This window comes from Larimichthys crocea, chromosome XIV, assembly GCF_000972845.2.
Source record: "Larimichthys crocea isolate SSNF chromosome XIV, L_crocea_2.0, whole genome shotgun sequence".
Classification (NCBI taxonomy): domain Eukaryota; kingdom Metazoa; phylum Chordata; class Actinopteri; family Sciaenidae; genus Larimichthys; species Larimichthys crocea.
This window is the reverse complement of record NC_040024.1, coordinates 11099091-11115601: the sequence shown is the minus strand read 5'-3', so window position 1 is coordinate 11115601 and position 16511 is coordinate 11099091. Positions and strand designations below refer to the sequence as shown.

Genomic DNA, 16511 nt, shown 5'->3' with positions numbered 1-16511 from the left:
GTGCAAATATGCATGCTACTCAGAGCCTTGATTGTGTGTCTATGTGTGTGTTTAAAAAAAAAGAAAAAAGTATGATACAAACCTGCTCCAGTCGGTCTTGCAGGATCTTAAAGGATTGAGACAGGTCCCGCGTTTGTCGCCAAGTCCACGCCGTAAACAGCGCGCTGCATGCGGCTAGAGACAGAGCCACCAGGGCCAGAGAAGCCCAGACGACCCGCAGCTTGCGCACTCGCCTCCTCTGCAGAATCCGATGCATATTGGTGCAAGGCTGCACTGCTACTCACCGCCGCAGACCATCCGAAATCCCCCACCGCTTCAACTCCATTTCAGCAGAGCATGAAGTCCCTCCAAATGCATGTCTGTCCAAATGTCCATTTTGGTAAGAAAAAGACGCGCGAGTGGAGAGGCTTACAGCTGAACATCCACTGCTTCTCAGACGCGTGGATCTCGTTTTAATTCTCGGTTTATCTGACAGATGAAAGGGGGTTAAAGCAACAAAACATCCGATCCTTCCTCCACACAGATCAAAGCCACCATCCTCCGTGTGTGCGGGTCGTCTCCAAATACAAGAAAACTGTGCAACTTGCGCACATCAACTGTTGCATCCTTCTCCCTGTGATTCGTTGACTCAGCTCTCTTGTCTTCCCTTTAAACAGCGTGCTGGGGGGTCACTCTATTAGACAGACAGACTGAGCACACATGAACGTTGAATTCACACACACACACACACACACATACGCGCGCGTGTACGCACACACACACACACACATACGTAGACTTGGAGATGAACTTTCCGTGCGTAATCGGTGAGCTCTGATGTTGTGATGCCAGCGTGCATCCGCAGTAAAAGTCAACGAGGTGAGCAAAGAGGAAAAAAAAAAAAACAAACATACGAGAGCTTCCTCTGCTTCTCGAGTCACTTTCATCAACTTGCATGCCTTGAAAATATGTGCCATTCACGCGTGTGGCAGTTCCGCCTGTGACCACACGGTGGCTGTACTGTATAGGTAAAGATAGGCCTTCAGCATTGTACTATGTTGATGTGTACCATCAACAGGTGAGCCAAAGACTGATTATGAGCCCACTGGACATTTTTTCCAAATGTAAAATCTAAAAGAAAATCTCACAAACAAGCAGAAATCATTGAGAATCATCAAGTTTTTACTGGAAACAGACAATTTAACCCCCAAAACATACAAATGTGTAAGATAATCTAACTTTTTAGATGCAGAAGAGACAAAATAACTGAATTTAAGTCAAACTTTTTCACCTTAAAGGTGCAGTGTGTAACGCCATCTAGCGGTGTAGTTGAAACCCCCTCACCTCACCTTCATTGTGTTAAGTCAATCTATTCTTGGCGACTGTAGAAACATGGTGGTCCAACCAAGCTCCTAGCAACAATCTCAAACGTCCACTTGAGGCTGGCTGCAGAACGAGTCAGTCTCCATAAGTCTCCATGTTAAAATGACTTCACAGCAGAAATAAACATGTTTACAGCCTGGTACAAAAAACTGTTTTGGTCTCTATAGCTAATTTCCCAGTTCATGACAACCGTACTGAGGGTGAATTTTTATCTAACATACCCATTCAAATTAAATGAAGGCTTAAAGTTATGCAGGATTAACAGTGTGGCTGCTTTGATTGACAGGTGGGTTACATTACAAATGGCTTGTTTGAGCAACCAGGCGTCATTCAGTCCTCCTTCGGTCCAAAATGATCCACGTCTGAGCTTCAAATCGGCTCTTCAGAAACCTACAAATTCACCTTTTTCTTGGAAAGAGAACGGGAGGCGAGCGGTATTCAGTCGGATACAATATTAGATTCTACCAAATCCTACACAATGTATCTTTAAAGTGATCTTTCAACATTTTACACTTGTGACCCCTCGTGACCGGTTACATACGTCAATGTGTGAACAGTTCAAGTGATTTCCCTATTTCGAGTTGCTTCATTTTAATAGTCTGAAGTAAAGGCCCTGTGAGGTAACAGCATTTCACAAGAGTGATGCATAATTTACTGAAAAGTCATTTATTTTTTTATTTCCTACGCTTAAGATCTTCCTCATTCAACTTGTGACCCCTTGTGGGAGGAGGATGTAGTTATGTTTATTCAGAATCAGACCACTACTATACTCATACTTACAAGGCTATCCTGTGTAAAGCAGCAGGGCAGTGACAAGTTTCATGGGTACGGGTACATAGTTTGTGTCCCCCAACAAAATTTGAGCCAAGAGCCTGACCCTCTTGGAAACCAAACAGGGTTAGTTACTCTTCAGTTTTAGAATGAGCACAGGTAAATATAAGGTACCTTTTGGATTTTTTGGGGGGGAACAAACCTATACTTACATAAAAAAACATTTAAAACGCTGATTCAATAGTTTGAAACCTCCATTGCTCATGTCCATGTTCGGTTGCAGGTGCATTTCCAGCATTATTTTTTCAATCATGCAGTTGTCTTTTCCAATTGTGTATAACTACTATTCTTAACCACTATTTACTAATCAACATGGATAAATTCACTCAAATTCATTCACACAACACATCACTTATTAACTACAGTCTACTTTATTCCTCAGTGTCAACTGGACAAACTCGTAGTTAACAGAAAAACACACTCACTGCACCTACACACTTGCAAGAATGGGCAACGGCAGGAAGCCTAAAATACTTTAATGAAACCAACATCTGACTCTCGTGCAGGTTCTAGTGTACGGGTGACGTGGCTTTGGATATTTTCTCAGGATTTCTGGCACAGCGGATGACACTAAACTGTGGAAGGTGGTGAAATCACAGCATCAAACATTTCACGGGTCATGTGAACAACCTACGAAGCCATTTTTGGTGAGCTTCATGTCTGAATTGAGGAATTTCATGCTCCCTTGTGGGTCGAAGGGAATTTATTTGATCGTTGCTGAAGCCCTTTGAAAACCCAGTGGATGGAGTCTAGAGATAGATCATGGTGATCATGGTGCACTGAACACATTGGAGACATCTCGTCATGTGAATAGATCACTTGGTGACACACTTAGGCCCTTTTCTGACAACTCAACATGACTTATCTACATCAGCGACATGTCTAATCTAATTAAGAGTTATACCGTGTAATAAATACACATCCTGAACACTGAAATCTGAATAACATTAATCTTTTTTTTGTCTTTCATATGCAAAGTTACTCTTGAAATTTATTGCAAAGCTTTGACGAGAATCAGGTTTGAGCTTTGATTGGATGTTGAAATTGTTTGAAGGATCCATGCTGGGAAAAAAGTAATAATTCGTATGATTTATAGCTCTGAGTCTGGACTTCTGATGGGTAGTTGCAGACAAGGGAGGTTATAAATATCTTTTCATATTCTCCTGGACTCTACGTTGATTTTTTTTCTGGGGCTGGGGGCTCTGTGATAGCACGTCAGCAGCATATTTTACATCTGTAAGTCTGCAGATTTTTCTGCACATTGAAGCAAACATACATAAATATTTCACAACACCAATGTCTCCAAAGATGAAAAACAAAAAAAAAACGGCACATTCTTTACTCAGTGATTTTGTACAGAGTATGAAAAGAAATGCAAAATCTAAAAGCTACAAAAGGAAGGTCAGCAGTTCTTACTTGTTTAGATTGAGAGAAAACAAACTAAATATAACCCACAACTCAGACTGTTTTCATTAAGTTGTTGGAAATGATATGAAAAGCTCTCCTTTCTTTTTAGAGTAGACTGGATATGAAACAGGAGTGCAGACCAGAATTATGCCCATTTCGTTTTAGCAGGACAGGTTCAAAGACACAAACTGAGCCCGGTCCAAGACTTTTAGTTTTTTCTTTTCTTTTTAAATCTCAACAGATGGATTGATTTTGTCTGATTCAAGGCTTCAGCCAGTTCTTTCAAACCATCCGCAAGAGTTTGTTTTTTGGCTGCACCGAAGTAGTTTGAGACCAGCTGATTCATCTACTTCACAATTGTTACAGCAACTTAATACACGCATAGCTTAGAAGGAATAAAACAGTCTAAACACCAACATTGTGCTTGCACAACAGCTTTACAGTACTCCTCACCTGGAAGACGAGGGAAGAGAGGTGACCAACTTTTTTCTTTTTTTTTTTGGTTTTTGTCGTCATAGTTTATAGTACCGTAGATTTAAAGGGATAACATACCAAAAACTCCAACAGTCGCACAATGAAAACACACAGCTCGGATTTGCAATGCTTAAGGATTTTTGTGCAAAGAAATGACTTCATTTCTAGATGATGAATGGTTATATCGTATGCTCAGACTTTCCTTACTCGCCACAACACTAACACACACACACACACACACACTCCTATTAGACCTTTCTCATCCCCATATAAATAAAAAAACAGATTTTAAGCAGAGAGGTTAGGTTATATGATCCATTTAACACCAAAATCTAAAGGTGCTCTGGGTCATAACAATTCACAAGGGAAACACACAAAACACAGATTTCAGTGCCTCGGCTATGTACTATTTAAATATATTGCATAGGCCCCATTCCAATACTTAAAACTGCATCCTCGACTCTAAATATTTGACTCTTTGTTAAACCCCTTTTCCAATCATAACAAGGCACAGCAGGTACATGTTGAAGTGGTGTCTGTGGTAGAAAATGTAGTAAATGAGAATTACTTTCAAAGGCAAAAAAAACCCCAAACATCTAATTAGCTAAAAGCATTATATTGTGGAATTACAAATGAAGTTGGCTGAGCTGAAGCCAAAATGCCGCTACATCAGATTTTAGGCTGGCGTTAGCAGTTCTGTCCCGCTCATTATTGGATTTGGGAACGTTTCGACTCCAGCAACTCCGGCCAATTCATTATCCGGGATAACTTTGTGTTTGTTATACACCAGCGTAGTCTTCATCCTCGAGACCTTTTAGCTTGTGAAAGTGGAAAATGCTGTTTGAAAATGTAATAAAACACAACACGGGTTTTTGTGAGGCCAATTAAGCTTCGAATCTAATTTGTAATTATATAACAATACTACAGTACAATACCACAGGCGGCTTCTCAGTTTTTTTAAGCATTAAGTCACATATGTAGTACTCGAAATGTTGCCTTTTCAGCCAACAAAACCCGCTATAAAATAAGAAAGTGCAATTTAAATACCCGTTGTTACTGTTATCCCTGTAAGCTGCATAACGTGTTACGTTAGCACGAGGACACAACCAGCTTTGTGCGTGCAAGACAAAACAAGTTCCGCCTTGTTTCCGTGTCTTCTACATGATTATAAAAGATGCTGAAACATGTAGCTCGTTTTTTTAAAGTATTAAATCATGTATGTAGCCGTTATTGACAGCTAACTGCTAATAAAAAGCCTGTAGTCGTCTTTTCTTTTTCTTTGTGCAACTAAATACCCATTGTCTGAAGCATTACCAAGAGTTTCGCTTGGTAAATCCACCACTGTGATTATTGTAAACTGTATATGTGCCGTGCTAGCATGGACAACTTATAGGTACGGTGATAGTAACTCAGAGGTCGGGGCTTAACAGACAGTCAATTATTTAAATTATCTGCTTTTTTTGAGAAACTGGCTTCATGATTGTCGCTGTCAAGTTTTGGAACGGGGCCGTTGAGTGGTGCTCAATCCCTGCACTCATGGTGGGTCAGGCCGTCACGAGCCCATTGTCCGGTCAGGGTTGGGCAAGGTGCTGCAGCGCTTCCCCCTCGCAGCGCATGCAATGGTAGCCCATGTCAGCCGTGACATCGAAGCAGCCCTGGTTGAGGTAAAAGTCCAGAGATGATTTGTTCCAGTCCAGGACGGTGAAGTTGAGCTGGTTGCAGCCGGCAGCCAGGCCCAGCTACGGGACAGCGGAGTTAAGTAGGAAGACAGACATGAGTACTGCTGTGCTGACATAAGACATGGAAGTTGGAAACGGTATGCAAGCTCCATGACTTACTGTATGATACACATTTTTTCATTTCCTGCTTGCAAACTGTGCAAATGATATACATCTATGTCACGGTTAAGTAATGGACTGATGTCTTACTCACCTGTGCTACCTTGCTCATAAGTGCTTTACCAATTCCCTTCCCTGAAAGACAGACGCCACAAATTACTAAAGATTTCCTGCACATGCCGGAGACATACATTATCTCCATAGCAACAAGTCCATTTTTTATATACCTCTGAACTCAGGCATCACGTACAAGTCCTCCATATAAATGGCTCTGCCCTTCCAGGAGCTGTAGGAATAGAAGTAAAGTGCATAGCCTATCTTCGTATGGCCTGAAAGCAAAGAGCGAGAGATGTGAAATCAATGCACCAGAAACAGGAGTTCACTAAAATATAGTTGTCCGATCACTCTTAAATAATAACAGCACTCTGCATATCATTCCCTGCTTCAGTCCTGAAGCTGTCAAACATTCCTGCACAGTCACTAAATGTGTGCACATCTTTACAAATGCAGGATGGCTGGTGTATAAAGATGTTTTTAGTGTGATGCAACATTAAAAAAAAAGAGGTATGATGAGTTTGCAGAAAAACAAAAGTTTGAGGATGCTAAAATGCTCCATAGAGTTAGAGACGGTGTTTGGTAGCATGTTATTGAATCTTTTTAGGTATCTTTCAGTTAGAAAATATCTCAGTATCATATTTAAACCACACTAACTCTGCACACAACTGCGCCGAAAGGATCAAGAGTCCAGGTTATTCTATTACTCTAATCTGCATCAAATGTGGAAAAGGAGCTACCGCTATTACATTACATATTGATATTTGAGCCATCATTCACGTAGAGATATTTCTAGTGCAGCTTTAACATCAAACATCCTGCCGTGTTGACATCTGGAACACACTCTGTGCTGCATTGCAGTAAAGACAGTTCGGTACGTTGTGTTTAACCTTTAGAAACCGCCACAGATTTTTGTCTTCTTTAAAGTCTCTGTGGTTATCAGGTGCCACTAAGTTCATCTGTCAGGCAACTATGTGTAATTTCAGAAGCTGTTTTAAGTTATAAATGTGCTCAGTTAAGCGTAGTAATTCCAAACGCAGCCACTCCTGAGTGGAGAGTGGACAGCGGTGACTGTATGGAAAAAGAGCTGTGTCATGGAAGAAAAAGGCCCAGCTGTACTGTACTGTATTCTGAGGACACGCAGTGTGTTGGCCTTGTTATGTAAGCGGTGCATAAGGAGCCACATCAGCAGGACGCTGTTACAATAGCTGAACAAGCTTCAGTACACATCTTCACATCTATATATATATGTGTGTGTGTGTAGCCTTGGAGGCAATTTGTATCTGACCTTTGATGACCTTGACAGTTGGACAGATAAACAAACCAGTTGTGCAATTTTATGACTTAAAGGGACGACAGGCGAGTAGAGTAAAAGTTGTAACTGAGATATAACCATGAAACTTCTCTAGTTGACAAGTATTTTTTTGTATTCCCAGTGTCCTCAAAGTTCATGTTCAAACAGAAATCTGCACATACGTAGGTTAAGGCACGTTGAAAATTCTTGTTTCATTTCGCTAACGTATTAGAGTCAAAGGTTTTTACAAAGTAAACTTTGGAAATTTCTGTTTATCATTATTTGAAATGAGAAAAAAATACTGTGAACAGCCTTAGAAAAACATTTTTTGCCATATTTTGTATGAATAAATGTTACATAAATCATGAATGATATGTTAACTAACCTTAATTTATATATAAATTATAGATATGAATAAAACTGGAAGGGTTTGATGTACGTCAGTGCTTTTGAGGTGGAAACTTCAATGACCAACGCCCAAATGCTGATTCATAACTCAAATAATATGGGAAACATCACTATTTCTACAAGTCTGTAGTGTTTCTAATTTGTGCCATCTTCACTCGGTACCTGTCCGGCACAGATGTAATCCATTACGTTAACGATGGCTCACTGTCAGGGTCCCTCATAATGTTTGTTACACCTGTACTTTTCCTACAATAACGTCAAATATAAGTCAGATTTTCTGAAACTTTTCTAATCCAGGGACAGAATCATGACATTACTTTGAAGCGTTTCCTGTTTTATGTTGAAAGAGTTTTTCCTAGGTGCTTTTTTCTTACTTTACTTCCTGCCTTTGTTTTTTTTTTCTTCTCCCACCTGTTTTCCACATCGCCTGCATTTAATCAGTTAATTAGCTCTCTTGTGTTTAGTTCATGTGTTTTCCTTTTTTCACCTGTCAGGTTGTCTGTGTCTGTTTCCCCAGTCCTGTTCCTGCTCCTGGTCTTTCTCCATTCTGGATTTTTGTTCGTTTGACTTCTGTCGATTGGATTTATTTTGGACGACGCAGGCATTCCGGAGCCGTGACGCAGCGGGGACGGAGACTGTGTGAGCTGACACATTGACTTAAATTGAACTTATCGGCTCTGTCGCCGTGTATTTTAGGGGTCACTGCTCTCATGGGCTTTGTTTTGCTATAAAGCTCTGATAAATCTACTTTACACCACCTGCCCTTGCACCAGTATATAACAGTATCAGTAATTGGGGGGAAATAGTAGTATTGAGCTGCTAAAGAGCCAGAAATTTCACTCAGGAGTTGGTGGAGACCAAAACGGAGCTGAAGGAGAGGGATTTTGAAAACTCTGGCCACAGTTCAGACTTCAACAGTTGAGGCACAACAGCTGTTTCCTGTTATAGAAATAGTAAAAGTACTACTGTCTGTCTGTGAAACTCACCTTCTTTGGTTTTGTGTTGTTCTGGCACCTCAGCGATGATCCCGTGGAAGAACGGGTTCTTAGAGAATCCGTCCTGCTCCAAATCTGCACATAAAATACAAAGACGCCGTTACTTATATGCAGTATGTGACACATTTACCATCTTTTCATGGCTAAAGCTGCATCAACACGAGGTCCATATAGCAGCTTTTGACTTAGTGGAACTCATGTTGGGATAATAGTTTATATTAAAGCTAAAAGTCTCAGCACAAGGTCCAGCTGCTCTGAAGTTCATCATCTTACGTTACATTTGTCAGGAATAAACTCGCTGATGTGGACGGAAACTTTTAAAAGCTACATTTTCATGACAACCGGGTAAATTCCAGTGGTGGAAGATATTTTTGTTTCTCCTTTCATAGAGTTATATTACTAATAACACTGATGCTTTGAGACATAAACAGTATTTTATCGTTACAGCTCGGGGAGGTCAGACTCTATAGAAGAGGCGTCTGTACATATAAAAGGCTTCTTATTTCTTCTTAGGTTCTTATTTACAGGCGATTACACACTAATGAAAACATAATACTGAATATTATATTTACTTTCTTCCGTAATATGCAAATTGAGCCCCCCAAAATCTGACACACCGGACCTTTAACTTCTTTATATAATGTTAGTTTAAAGTAACACCAGGTGTCAAAGTACATTTCCGTAAGAAATGTCTTGGAATCGATGTATAAAGTAGCATAAAACTGAAATACTCAACACAATTGTACTTAAGTACAGGATGTGAATGTACACAACACTCAGCTACTAAACAGGCTTTTGGGGTGATATTGATTGAATGCTCAAAGGTCAAGGGGACATCTCTGCCGGAGTGCTGTGTCATCTGTCGGATTTCGTCTTTGCTTCTGATGAAGGTCAAGGCACAGAAATGCACATTTACCTTTCTGTGTGACTTTCACGTGCTCTGAAACTTTCTCATATTCAGCCAGTTCCTGCGAAACACACAAAAATAAATCACATTCATCTCTTTATTTTTTTAAATAAATATCATCACTTCATTGGGCTGTGACCCTGTTTGCTCTGACACACACATGGTTATAATTAGCTCCACACACACACACACACACACACACACACATACGCACATGTGATGCGCGTGTCCCTCTAATCAAACAGCAGCTAATACAATAACATTTCAATAATCTAATAATAACATCAACATTGTGTTGATGACGTAAGCTCGTGAGTCACACGAGCTGCTAAATGCCCGTTCCGCGCGCGCGCACACACACGTGTCCGCTCACCGTGATCATCCGCGCGATGTCTTTGCAGTCCTCCACGTTGGCCGCGCGGATCGAGTACTCCATCGTGGGCTCTGGATGTGCAAAGGTGTGACGCTCACAGTGTGATCGGGTCGGATGTAACGTGGGACGGAGTGACAGGGGGTTGGATGAGGTTGCAGACCAGAACTCAACCACGCCGGAACAAGGCTGAGAAGTGAGCTGAGAGCGCCCTCCTCCAGGAGAGAGGTGGCCGGGGGAATCTGATGAATTAAAGGGGACCTGTTATGATCACAGCTTTTATTCTGGGACTACATTAGAGCAATAATCCATTAATTATAATCATATTAACAAGTGCAAAACTCTTTTATTAATTAACTTTGGCCATCTGGTAGAAAGAAAGTTAGACTCATAAACATGTCTCATTAAATTCAAGTGAGAAACACATTGGTCCTTTAATAGATTTTCATCCTTGAGGTGCTGCAGCACTTTTCCAGAAGGTCCGATCTTTCACCCAGGCCGATTATTTGATCATATTTTACCATTATTTTTAGGCTGTCACATAATACAACATCTATATAAATATAATGGATAGCTTGGCTGAGTACATTCATGCTCCCCAGAGGATGATCCTTTCCCATTTATAGCACAGGTTTTTACAGAATAAGTCGGAATTTACCCCGCAAATTGGTATTGATTTAGACAACGTCCATGGGGTAATCTTTACATTGTTTCCCAAATCAGTTTCATGGAGTGTAATAAACATTGCAGCCTCTAGGGGGGTCCACTGAGTGGTGCTCAATCCCTGCACTCATGGTGAGTCAGGCCAGTCACAAGTCCATTGTCCGGTTAGGGTTGGGCAACGTGCTGCAGTACTTCACCCTCGCAGATCATGTAATGGTAGCCCAGGTCGGCCTTGACATCGAAGCAGCCCTGGTTGGGGTAAAAGTCCAGAGATGATTTGTTCCAGTTCAGGATGGTGAAGTTGAGCCGGCAGCCAGGCCCAGCTACGGGACAGCGGAGTTAAGTAGGAAGACAGACATGAGTACTGCTGTGCTGACATAAGACATGGAAGTTGGAACGGTATGCAAGCTCCAAGATTTGCAAATGATATATATCTTTGTCAAGGTTCAAGGTTGAATGTCATGTCATTTTACTCACCTGTGCTACCTTCCTCATAAGCGCTTTGCCAATGCCCTTCCCTGAAATACAGACACAACGTATTACTCAATTTCCCGCACAAACACATCCTGTAGGACTGATTTCTCCCGGCACAAATTACATTTATTTGTAAGTAACAGCGACATGTCCATTTTTTTAGACAGTGTGCTGCACCTCTGAACTCAGGCATCACGTACAAGTCCTCCATATAAATGGCTCTGCCCTTCCAGGAGCTGTAGGAATAGAAGTAAAGTGCATAGCCTATCTTCGTATGGCCTGAAAGCAAAGAGTGAGAGATGTGAAATCAATGCACCAGAAACAGAAAGTGACGTTAACTAAAATAGTCTTCAGCGGTTTGGTGCGGCGGAACCTGAACATGCCTGCACAGTCACTAAATGTGTGCACATCTTAAGAAATGCAGCTTGGCTGGTTTGGCAAATTGTAGATTTGGCTGTGATGCAAAGGTTTAGGGAAAGAAAAAGATCTTGGTGCTTCCTACCACTCTATTGCTCACACATTTACACAGTATATCTGGATTCACAGTAAAGTAAACAGTGTTAAACTCACCTTCTTTGGTTTTGTGGTATTCTGGCACCTCAGCAATGATACTGTGAAAGAACGGGTTCTTGGAGAAACCGTCCTGCTCCAAGTCTGATAATAAAACACAAACTGTTAACTTAAATGCATTATGTGATACATTTACCATCTTTTCATGGCTAAAGCAACCTCAACACGAGGTCCATATAGTAGCTCTTGATTGGGACAACAGTTTATAGTGAACGTTTGATAGCTTGGCGACCTCGGAGATCATGACAATCAGGAACAATTCAGTGGTGGGAGAAGTACTCAGATCTTTTACTTAAGTAAAAAAATAAATAATAAACGTGTTTAAAGTATTAAAGGTCAAAGGCATGAACTGTGAGTAACGTGTTTAAAGTATTAAAGGTCAAAGGCATGAACTGTGAGTACTTTGTCCAATTATTAACAGAGACATTACCTTTTTGTGTGATTTTCACACGATCTGCAAGTTTCTCATGTTCAGCCAATCCCTGTAAAAACAATTAAATAATCATCAGTTGGCTTGGTTTTTTCACCAAAGAGAAGAAAGAGAAGTCATTCACTCTTGCGTAGTTGAAAAATAAGTACAGTTTTAAAATCACTCAATTAAAACCTCAAACAAGGCCTTAAAGGTGTAGTTCAAAAGTAATCGATGCTCTGGGGCCTACGGATGGCGCTGTCAGTCTGTTTAACACTGTGTGTGACTTCAAAGTGATTACAGTGGTTTCAGACCTGATGTGTTGATCTACAGTCTATTGGGACAAGCGTTAGGAAATGTAGACTTTACTGATACCACACCGGGGAAATTCAATCACTCTCCCCAGAGGATCAACCTTTTCTATTTGTAGCACTCCAATTTCAACTTTTCATAAGTCGCACACATTTCTATGACGTCCATAGGATCTCCCTGGGGTGATCTTTACACTGTTGCCCCATATAAGAGTGGCAAATGAATTGCTTTTTTGTTTGCTCTATCTGCTCCATCCAATATTTCTTGTGTGGTGTGTAATAAACATTGCAGCCTCTAGGGGGCCCTAGCAAAGTTTTAGACTTTGGCTCTTGTTGTGTCTCTGTGCAGTTCAGATGCATGTCAGTGTGTGACCAGTAGCAGAAACAGTTTGTTATTTTATTACATTTTAGCATTTTAATATTTAATATCAGACCAAACTTGTTTTGGAGATTCTAACTTTAGTGGAGCTGCCTCAGATCTAAACAGAGCTGAACTATTCTGCAGCGAGAAAACACGAATAAAATCCTTACTTTACCCGACTCCCTCTATACAACAGTACAACTCAACTCAACTTTATTTATAAAGCCCTTTAAAAACAGCCGCAGCTGACACAAAGTGCTTTACATAAAATAGAACATGAAATAAGACATATAAAACAAAGAACAATATAAAAACAATAATAAACGATAAAACAATGTTAAAATAATATTAAAGCAAAAACAGAAACAATAAGTTAAATACACAACACAATAATAGAAAAATATAACAGATTTTAATATAAAAATTAAAGAGTGAGGCAAACAAACGTCTCTATTAAACTATTAAACATTGTGACAGAGTTTTGACTTCTGAAGACGAGCTGAAGATTATTTTTATTCAAAGAATTTCTCAGAAGGTGTCAGTACCGGCGAGGTTATATTTAGTTAACACTTCCTGAGATGACGCACAGCATGGACATGTCATCAGACTGTGAAGTTCAGCAACAGCAGCGGAGATGAAAAAAAAAAAAAAAAAAAAATGATCTCATGAATTTAGAGTGAAGAGCATGAAATCCCCCTAAAAAGACCAGAGCGCCAAGTCTGAGGAACTGAAAGCACCTTGAAAAAAGAGAAGCAAAAACAATGACCGCATGGATGAATATAGAAATGAAACATTCATCTTGGAAGGGTTGGAATGATGTCAGTCAAATGAATTCCCCCTCAGCACACATAAAAAAAAACAAAGGCATGATTAAAATCCAAAAATGTTAAACGGTGAGACCCAGCAGGCATGTTAGTGAACCACGACCTCGAGGGTGGAGGTTATAGTCTGAGCATCATTATTAGTCTGTGTTGTTTGTTAGTTTTACCACAGCGCTGATGGAGAAGTTGAAAAGCACGAGTGAGACAATGATGATCATACAGTGTCTTATGACAGTCATTGTACTGTAATAGAGGCAGTCAAAAAAAACAAAGATAGAACAATATTAAGTTAAAAAACTAAATACAATACATCAAATTAAATCAAATAAACACACTACAGAGTAAGTTCTCGCAAATGTAACAAAAGAAACAAAAGTTCTGCAGAGAAACTAGAAATTTAAGGCTCAGGAGGCGTCCGTGTGACATCACGGAGAGTTTGTTGTCGGCTTCACCTTCACCTCTCTTAAATATCTTGGTGGAAAGAGAGAAAAGGGGATGGTAGCAACAAAGTTTCCAAGCTGTCATTGAACTGGATGATGTTGTGATCACATGAAATGTGTCATGTGATCGCAAGGTGACTCCTTAATATATATCTGTTACCTTCAATGTTTTTGACACCCCTATTGTGAAAACCGAAGCGGTGACGTCTGTGCTCAAGCCAAACAAAGACTTTCCATTCACAACCCGGATTTTGTGCAATCCAACTAGTTTTTGGTTTTGTTTCTTCGCAAAGTCAAAGAGAGCGAGCGCGAGTTAATCTTTGTGCGATCCTTCGGTTAAAGAACGGTGTAATGATTCCCAGTGAAACCAGACGACATTTAGCCATGTGTGAAGTCTGGTTTGAAGTAATAATTGATGGAAGATTCAGCAGTCAAACATCTCAGAGAGGGGTCACTGGCGCTTGTCATGTTTTTTTAAAGTCTACATCTTCGTGATTTACTAAAAACATGCTTAGAATTAGGCATACCTCGCTGCCTTTGCTTATTTATGTGTTGATTCTACACACATGTCACAGTATAATTAGACCAATGTGGTTGCTCGGGGCCTAAAAATACATTATGAGAGATTTGTCACAGTACATGGCATTCTGCAGACTAGAGGGTGGGGAGGAAATGAGCAGGGAAAGGGGGATTTTAGCCAGCTTTCTCCTGCCTGGGTGGCTATTAATAGCTCCAGCAAGATGGTGTGGCGCTTTAAGGCTGACTAATGGCTCCTTTCATACGACGCAAGCAGAAAAAACCAGAGCATTGCCACCATTTTCATCAGCGTCCTCTCTGGCCCTGCTGATGACGTGCGTAAGACGCCCCTGACAGCTTTTATAGACGCACTTGAGGACTCACAGACCGCCAGAAGCAGCAGCATTGTAGAGAATATTAGTCAGTGGATTGTGAGTAAGAAAGCGTGGAGCCTCTCGCGGGATATAGACGTCTGATAAATGCTACAAAAACCTTGAAAAATGTTGAATGCAGAACTATAATACTCTGTGGTCTGAGGAGTACTAGTGTTGGGAGACCGGGATACAAGTCATGAGTGTTGGGTGGGATGTTGAAATACCAGAAATGCCTGATGATCCCAACTGTGCATCATGGTACATCATCGCTGTCATCACTGTGATGATGTACCAAAGTATGTTCTAGGCTCTGTTTAGGAAGGAAACCGGGGCGGCTGCCAAACATGAACAAATGTCAAAAAAACTATAAATATACTGAAATTTTCAGTCAAGATTTTGCAGAGAAAGACTTTTACTTTGGAGATTTTTCCTGAATTATTACGATCAGACTTTCAATAAAGTGACATTATGACATAAACATGTATATAATGAGCCACATATTAAATTACAGATAATTATTGTGGTTTTATTTACATTTGTATGTACCGTTAATTTAAGAAAGCAGGAAAGAATCCACAGTTATGTATACAATTTTAGAAAACAGAAAAAAATGTGTTTTTCATTTTTTACAGTCTTAAAATCAAACGTTCTTGTGTCTATTCTCGGCATAAATACATTTATTCACATTCTTGCTGAGAGTGAGATGAGAAGACGCCACTCTCATATCAGTCCATGGAAAACTGTAACGTAGTTACACTCAGTTTGTCTTAATTGGTTCCATGTCTCATTACTAATTCTCCAGATCCACCTTTCGTCCACGCAATCAGCTCATTTCCCTCACCTGGTTTTCCCCGCCCATCTCCTCACCTGCATTCCATTTGCTCATTAGCCCCTCAGTTTATATATACTAGTCCATTTCCACTTGATCCCTGCCAGATTGTCTCGTGTTGTTTTTGCCAAGCGCTCCAGCAATTCCAGTTTTTGACTTCTCGTTCTGACCCTGGTTTGCCTGTCTTGGATCCCTTGTCGGATTTGTTTGCCTGTTTAATCTCCTGGTTTTGACCCTGGACTGAGTAAATTGACTTGGACTTCCCTCTGAGTCGTGCCATTGGGTTCTCCTTGCCAGTACCAGCAACCGTGACAGAAAACATCCAATAAATGGCTGCAACTCTTGGCAAGAACGTGAATAAACGTCTCTTTAAAATGTTGAACTATTCCAGGAATAAAAGATGTTTTTTAAAAATAAATAAACATTATGTATAATTTGACATAGAAACAAATTCCCTTTTTATTTCCCCCTTCACATCTACAAGAACAGGTAAAGACAGATAAATAAATGTGATTACGAAATGAATAAGACAACAGGTCAAACAAGAAAATGGTACATGATGACTGAAGGAGGCAGATGCTCCTGCAAAGAAAAGCAATATAATATCATAATAGCCACGTTCTCAAATATCCAAAACATGTCAAACAGAGAAGCCGGTGCCAATGAAAACAATACTGTGTATATTAATAATTGTTCCTTTACGCGTTGAGAGAAATCTCTGAAGTCTAAAAAGTCATTGTCACTTCTTTGGGATGTGATATTGTCGCCGTGCACCGCATCACATGCAGCACAAAAGAATAAGG

The 16511-nt window shown here is 40.3% G+C and overlaps 3 protein-coding genes across 3 annotated transcripts in view; all 3 read right to left on the bottom strand.

The window, feature by feature from the left end:
- The window catches only part of tnfsf12 (TNF superfamily member 12), a 7584-nt gene extending 6665 nt beyond the window's left edge, over positions 1 to 919 (bottom strand). Inside the window, exon 1 of the mRNA XM_010741718.3 lies at positions 83 to 919. Within this exon, the coding sequence (XP_010740020.1) occupies positions 83 to 256 (174 nt within the window). The 5' untranslated portion in view covers positions 257 to 919. The remainder of the gene's footprint in view (positions 1 to 82) is intronic.
- Positions 920 to 2545: 1626 nt separating this feature from the next.
- Positions 2546 to 10181, bottom strand: LOC104927601 (diamine acetyltransferase 2). Its single transcript, XM_010741717.3, has 6 exons — positions 9944 to 10181; positions 9580 to 9631; positions 8655 to 8738; positions 6140 to 6241; positions 6007 to 6047; positions 2546 to 5813 (listed from the first exon to the last, which is right to left on the bottom strand). The coding sequence occupies exons 1-6, from the start codon at positions 10004 to 10006 to the stop codon at positions 5646 to 5648; spliced, it is 510 nt and encodes a 169-aa protein (XP_010740019.1). The 5' UTR covers positions 10007 to 10181; the 3' UTR covers positions 2546 to 5645.
- Positions 10182 to 10633: 452 nt separating this feature from the next.
- On the bottom strand, positions 10634 to 15752 carry LOC104927615 (diamine acetyltransferase 2). Its single transcript, XM_027288182.1, has 6 exons — positions 15747 to 15752; positions 12078 to 12129; positions 11648 to 11731; positions 11255 to 11356; positions 11077 to 11121; positions 10634 to 10926 (listed from the first exon to the last, which is right to left on the bottom strand). Exons 1-6 carry the CDS (start codon positions 15750 to 15752, stop codon positions 10769 to 10771), a joined length of 447 nt encoding a protein of 148 aa, XP_027143983.1. The 3' UTR covers positions 10634 to 10768.
- Positions 15753 to 16511: the final 759 nt, after the last annotated feature.